This window comes from Gavialis gangeticus, unplaced genomic scaffold (genome assembly GCF_001723915.1).
Source record: "Gavialis gangeticus isolate Ggan-Ray unplaced genomic scaffold, GavGan_comp1, whole genome shotgun sequence".
Taxonomy (NCBI): domain Eukaryota; kingdom Metazoa; phylum Chordata; order Crocodylia; family Gavialidae; genus Gavialis; species Gavialis gangeticus.
Genome location: NW_017729022.1, coordinates 106,088,794 through 106,096,312, shown reverse-complemented (window position 1 = coordinate 106,096,312; position 7,519 = coordinate 106,088,794). Strand labels below are relative to the sequence as shown.

Below are 7,519 nucleotides of genomic sequence, written 5' to 3'. Positions count from 1 at the left end.
AGGAGAAACAAGGGAGATATGTATCCTAGATAAAAATGCATTGGTTGCAAGACAGTGAGTCTCCTATCTGAGAACTTGAAGAGTTTCCTCCAGCAACATACTTCTAAGTCAGAGCTTTTGTCCTTTGCTCTAAGGTAATGAGAGGACTTATTTTTCACTGAAGATGACTGAGCTGCAAAAACAGCCACATAGGGCCCATAATACAAACAATTTCTAAGAGGAATTCAGCTAGCAGACATGTCAGAGAAAATCCTAACGTCATTTAATCATAAATGGCATAGACTTTGTCCAACAGCAGGTGCCTGTGTTATGGGAATGTGTACAGCCAATGGAAAAAGCACAAGAATGAAATATTCCAAATTCTTATTGCTGAAACCTCTCTTCATGAATCTCCCAGAAAAAAAAGGAAAGAGGAGAAGATAACCAAGAACCTGTAATTCCTTAGCTTCAACTTTACAATGAAAGAAAGCTTTACTTGAGTTTAGTCAGTATGTGAGGATGACCTAGAACCTTTACTCCACTATAAATACCATTACATTGTTTTTGCCCTAGATAGTTAGTAATATATATATATATATATATAATACAAGGGATGGAAACTTATCAAGGTTTGTTCTAGGTTTGCCTCCAAAAGTTAATACAATAGAGTTCCTAGCAAGTAGATATCAGAAAGTTATTTATACCCTCACCACACACCTGTATTCCTCCAAATTTCTTGCAGTCAGGCAAAAAGTTGGGGCAAAAGCAATTAAATCAGTAAGTATGTAATATACTACAGTCTTTTAACACAGCTCCTGTATCTTCTATATACTCAGGAGGGAGGTGATGGTGGTACTGTGGATAATACTTGACATACCAATTCTATGTTTGAAGGAAATAGTATTCCCATTTTCTGCAGTTATGGAATGCTGCTATAAACTTAGAGGCATGAAGAAGATTAAATGGCATATCCTTCATTCCTCCAGAATGGAGTAAGCACTTGCAGGCAATTGCTGAGAATCCTCTACTAGATCTTTCCTGACGAAGAATGTAAAATAGAAGCCACATTTGGGCCAGGCTGAAGGACTTCGAGCTAAGTGTGGTATGTGGGTATTTATCACTGAGATCCATGAGATAAACTGAGTAGATTCCACCTGAGTCTGTGAAAGGATCATTGCCCGATATGGAAGCACTTTCCCTCAGACAAGAAGCAGAAAATGAATGGGGAAAGGGTTTCACGGTACACAGAGTTAAACCTCATGTCTTAGATGAATTCCTGCTTAGATACTTGCATTCAGTGCATGTAAACTCCTGCTGGGGGGTCAACTGGTGAAATTATTTTTATTGCTTTTTTGTTTTGTGAGAGTGCATTAGTGACCTCAGTCAGAGAATTGGGCCATACTGGGCCAGGCCTTATAAGACAGGAAACAGAAAAACAAACCCATTGTCCCCCAAAACCTACAATCTAAATACAGGATGAAAGACAACAAGTTAGGGAACACAAAGTACCAGGTCTGCCTGCATAAGTACCAGCATACGTATGACCAGGTTGATCATACATATAACAAATAGCAGGCACAGCTGACTGTTGAGTGTCTTGTAGGCACCACCACATCATTTTTTTCCTCCTAAAAACCTGTAGGACGGTGTAATACAGCCATGCCAGCTAAGAATATTTGTCATATTCCATCCTGAGCTGGTTGAAGTCCAATGGTGGACTGGGGATATGATAGCAGCTTTTCTAACTTCAGGTTCCAGATGGTGATAGTTCATTTTGACTGTTTGCCCATTAGAAAGTTGGTCACCTTTAAGTTGTGCTAAACATGTCTTTGTGGCATCAGAATGTAGGATACTTATGGTAAGCCCTAAATCAGATTCTTGTTGCTACCACAGTCCCTTTTCCCACGGGCACTGAAGCTTCCTCCTTTTAAATACTGTTTTTTGGGGAAGGAAAATAGATTTGATTTGTTCAGTTCAAATGTGAAAGCCTGAATTTACAAATTACACTGAGAATAACCTACCTAATTTTCAACATATTCCAAACTGCTACATCTCAATGTGTACCCAAAATTTTACGTAATCTTTGATCTTTAATTACTGTAGCTCAAAAGATGAATGCACTTCACTTATTTTTCCTTTTAGCATAGATAAATGTGTGAGCCATAATTCCTGTTCAATGATTTTATTATGCTCACTTAAGCATGGGACCCCTTCAGGCAAATATGTGAAAGGCCAGAGTGTTTTCTCCCAGGTGCAGTGTCCATACTTGGATTGAATGCTGACATACTTGAATGCTTCTTGGCATGGAAGACAAAGCCTTTTGGTAACTCACATGCTGGAAGAAGTTCAGCAACAGCAACTGAAAAAGGATTAATTAAAAAATAATCTCTTTATCCCTTTGACCCTGGGTCTATGGGTCTATCCTCTGAGACTATCAGTCAAGGTGCCAGGTGGTGCTGATTTTAGTCACAATTTTGCAACACTGAGATTAAAGAACTCATTTCACAGCCACCAGATTATAGTCATTTTTGGTCACAGCCTGCTTGGAACTTATAAGAACTTGTGGGTATCTGTGGCAGAGAAGAAACACTCTATCCCATTCTCATTTTCCTCATCCATGAAGTATCCCCATGTCCTGGACTGGGTAGGGGGAAGAAGTTGCTGATATAAAGCCAAGATCCAAAATATGCAACTTTGAAAATCTAAGTCCTTATGTTGGTGCCCCTTGACATATTAGTATGGTGTCTTTATAGTTTCTGAATGCCTAGCACCCCACCCCAAATACAAGTGTGACCTGATATAGAATGAGTAATCACCATACCATGAGATCCAACAGAAAAGCCATGACCAGATGCAAAATAGCAGATGATGATTGTATATATTGCAATAACATGCAGAGATCTCCAATCAGAGGTAGGGTCCCGTGGTGCTAGGAGCTCCAAAAACATAGGAAGGGTATGGACAAATGTACATTTGGAGCCATTTCAAAAAGGGGAGAGACCTCTTGCTCCAAACCGTATGGCAGCTGCTCCCTTCTAACTGTTAGATGTGCACAAGCCAGAAACAATGCAAATGTAGTGAAACAACTCAAACAGTGCTCCATCCAGGGTTAAAGTTGGACAAATTCAACTCTAGCAAAAATTCGGAACTATATCAGACTATGTAAAAAGGGGGAAAATGGGAAAAAAATATCATCAACAAAAACTAATTGGCTTGATTAAAAGGACATACACAGTGGTGACAACAGCAGCCTTCTCATTCTTTTATCTAAGAATCAAATCAAACCCAAAGATAAATTAGACCAGCACGGGACAGGGAACTCACCAGCTTGGGTGGCTGTGCATTGACATAGTCCTTAATATCACATGCTACTTAATGACATTGTATCAACCCGTTTCTGATCACTTATACAGTTTGTGTGTAATTTCTGCCCCTAGCTGTGAAGTATGCCTAGAGGTGCAAACCTTCTCTAATGGAGCCTGGAGAGCAATGCACTCTCTGCGATTAGAGTGCCCATGTTTTCAGGAGAAACCTTCACTTCCTTTTTTGGAGCTCTGGGTCTGTCTTTTGATTCTAACCGGACAGAGCATTTTATCAGAGCTACTGCAGGATTATCAATCTGATAGCTTCCTGAATTTTTAAGGGGCCAGTTGTGTTGCAGACCTTTTGCAAAGAGTAGGGGTTGTGTCTTTTTCATAACTCAGTTAAAAGATGGGGCACTAACAGAAGCGATATCCGCCTCCTTTTTAATTAGAAGACATTCCCGGATGCTTTTGGTGAGCCATGGGGGCTTTTGTGCCTTCCTGCTCCCTTTGATCCATGTTGGGATTATCTCCCTTCGGGCTTGGAGGATCGTCTCCTTAAGGAGCAACCACTCCTCTTGGACACCTGGCTTCCCTCCCCTCCCGGACCCGAGTGCTTCCCTGACTAGTCTCCTTACCTCATTGAAGTCTGCCCTCCTGAAATCTAGGATTCCCCGAGCACTACCAGGAGTGACTAGAAATAACGGTCACAAGCTGGCAGAGGATAGATTCAAACTAGACATCAGGAGGTGCTACTTCACGGTCAGGGTGGCTAGGATCTGGAACCAACTTCCAAGCAAAGTAGTGCTAGCTCCTACCCTGGGGGTCTTTAAGAGGAGGGTAGATGAACACCTTGCTGGGGTCATTTGACCCCAGTACTCTTTCCTGCCACAGCAGGGGGGTGGACTTGATGATCTGCTAAGGTCACTTCTGACCCTACCAACTATGAAACCCTTCTGTAATTGAACATAATATGGGGAAGACAGAGACAAGGAAATGCACAGAAAGATCCTATGACCCCTTCCAAACAAATGTGTGTATGTGCATGTGTGTACACACATGCATGCATGGGCCATGAGTATGGGGCTGTGAAAAAGAACGGCACATTTTGCTCCCTAACCAGCTGCTCTGGAGTGCCAAAAGAGGTCTGAAGCATCCATTTGGTTTCCCCTGCATCCATATATAATTGTTTTCAATGGCTGGATTCCCATTATTACTATGCACTATTACAGTATGTCACTTTTTCTCTCTTGAACTCTGCATTTTAATACCCCCACTACCCAGGTCAGAGATTCAAACAAAGGCCCAGGCACCCTGTCTAATTCCTTTCACCCCACTCCATTTATGCGATTTCTCCTTTATGTAGCTATTACATTATTTTTACGATTAATACCTGTGGATCCATGTAATTATCTGTGCATGGTTATCATGGTGTATACAGGGAGAACTTGACATACAGTATCTTTTCTGCATAAAAACATGAAGCTAAGTTTAATGGGGCAACAGACTTGCAGTAATTCATTCTTGTTTTTAAAGGGAACTATCAGAAGGCATGTCTTCTTACTTACCTATAAAGCTCCAAGCCTCTTGCGAGTGATCAAGAGCCAATGAAAAATAGATAAAATAGCCTTTTTCAGACCAGTGCTAGTGACCATCTAATTTGGGGATAGACTTGCTGCATCACAGACCAGAAAGTCTGCATCAAATACAGGCCAGTGTGAATCCCAGTCATCCTTCTGCTCCTGGGCCTTGTCCTATCAGACTTAACTGACAGACTGTATTTTTGCCTGAGCTATACAAAAGCACCACTCTTTTACCAGACAGCCTGAGGGTGTTTTCAGCATCCTAAAGCCACCTGAGTTTACCTGTACCCCGATATGGTTGAAAAACACTGTCCTTATTACATGAGTGATATAAGAACCTAAATTCACTTTTCATCCCAGATTAATATCAGATGACTGGCAGTATAATACCAAGTGCCTACCCAACAACCTTTGAGAAGGCAGAACGCATGAACTTTGCCTCAAAGGAACACATAGCACAATTTATCCAATCCTGTGATTTCAAATACAAGTCTCATCCTAAATATCTCTCCTAAACATGTTAAACAAACTGTAAAGTGAGTCTGCTAAGCAGATAATATATAGGCTTGTAATTATTGACCTCTCTGTACCTCTGTACTGGAGGGGATTGCCTGTATGAGACTGCAGAATGCTTCAGTGTGATCTAGAGATATGGAAAACAACATGATTAAGGAGTGCAAAACCTCTCCTCAACCTCTCTATGCACTGAGTCTTCTTTATTTGTATGCATATTATTTTAAAAAATTTGATTTGACATGCTTCCTGTACAATAGCCCCATAAATGTATTACAACACTCACCTACTATTAACATGGGCAGAGTGTATTAGCCAATGCAGCATTCAGCTGACGCACTGTTATTGTAGTCCACATTTCAGCAGCTGACAACCCTAAGGCAAACCAAGCGACATAACAATCCATTATCTAGTCATGGAAATGTCTGAAACCACAAGTAAATCCTGTCTCTCTCTCCCACCACTTTTCCTACTCTTCCTCCCTCCACACCCAAACTTGACAAGCTTCACAGACGAGTTCAGCCACATATCTACTGGCTCATAACCCTGGCTGCCATTTTTAACTAGAGCAAATTGCAGTACAATGAATCTGTTAAACAGGCCCAGGACAACATTCCACAACAATCTAGCTGGAGCCTAGACTGAAGGCACGTTAGGATTGGGCATGTGATGTAAATTTAATGCTTTTGCCATCTACTCTCAGAGACCCAAAATTTGAGCCTTAGACCTTGACTTAAGCTCTAGGCAAAAAACTGCCTTTGTAGTCTCATCTTAGCACCTCTTTTTCCTCCCACCAGTGTCATGGGTTAGCCTGATTGTAAGTCTCTGCTCCAAGGAAGGTCAGGACTAAAATGTGAGACATGTTGAAGACCAGGAATGAAACAGGAGTGTACAAAACCATAATCACCTCTGCTTGGTACAGGTTAATTCAAGTAGGGTTATGTCCACTATTGTGGAGAGCGGCACTCCAACACAAGTATTTTCTTACTTTGTTTATATGAGCCCAGCACTATGGGGTGTCGCTTCCACCTGAAGCCTTTTTAAAGGAGGGGCACCAAGGCAGAGTAGTTAAGTGTAAAGGTGTGAGTTTAAGGTTCTCTGTAGAGTCTAGACCAGGGGTGCTCAGCCTGCAGGTCTCTCCATGGATCCACAGTCCTGCATGGGGCCCAATCCTGGCACACTGGGCTGGGCAGGGGTGGTGCAGGGCCCCAAAACCAGAACCTGGCACTTGAGGTTGGTATACGCTCTATCTGGTCCACAGACTAGTCCTGTGGTATTCAACTGACCCACAGGGCCAAAACCTTAAGCACCACGGGTCTCAACTTCTCCTGAAGACTGCCCCTGCTTGAGACTGTTGTAAATAGATGCCTGCTCATTCAGGCTGGGGAGGATAAAGGTTACATATAGGGTTCCCTTGCGTGCCCTTCTCAACCAGGCTGCCACAGCACCCTGGGATGCCTCGAGATCCTTTCAACTACCATACTGCAACTACGATACTGCTGGGCTGCTAGGTCTGGACAGACCCTTCACCTTGATTTTATTTTTTTGTCCTACTAATAAAATGAGCATCACTTAAATCCTCTTTTATGGATTTGTACAAGTCACCATGGTTCCATTATGTAAATACTGTGAGAAATCATCTGCTGCTAGTATGATTTTGCCCCCAGTTCTCATAAAATACCAAATTCATTCCTGGATATTTGTGATTTCAAAACAGGAGAACCCTGAAGACTTTTCTTAATGGAACCCTTTTACTATTGCAGCCTTGACATATCCTACCATATTATTGCTGGGGACATGTCCTAAACTAATAAACAAACAACTTAAGCAAAAGGAGCTTCCTCAGAGCCCCATCTGCAATAGAGAATAGACTATTCAAGACGTACACTGGAAAGATGCAACACGTGCAAGCTTTCTACAGACAGTGCAGAACATAACATACAACATAGCACTACAGTCTCTCTCCAATTAGAAGAGGTCGAAAAAAAAAAAAGTGTGTGAACTAACAACAGAATGATGAGTCTGACCTTTGATTAGAGGGCAGCCAGAGCTCCCGTCACTACTCCCCACCGCCTTTTACTTGAGGGCCAGTAGCATACCCATCAAAGGCTACACTGACCTTTTCGCTAGGTCAGCCCAACA

At 42.0% G+C, this 7,519-nt stretch overlaps 1 protein-coding gene across 1 annotated transcript in view; it reads right to left on the bottom strand.

The window, feature by feature from the left end:
• Positions 1-6,844, bottom strand: part of LOC109296511 (uroplakin-2-like) — an 18,246-nt gene extending 11,402 nt beyond the window's left edge. Inside the window, exon 1 of the mRNA XM_019515925.1 lies at positions 5,664-6,844. Coding sequence (XP_019371470.1) covers positions 5,664-5,676 — 13 coding nt within the window. The 5' untranslated portion in view covers positions 5,677-6,844. The remainder of the gene's footprint in view (positions 1-5,663) is intronic.
• Positions 6,845-7,519: the final 675 nt, after the last annotated feature.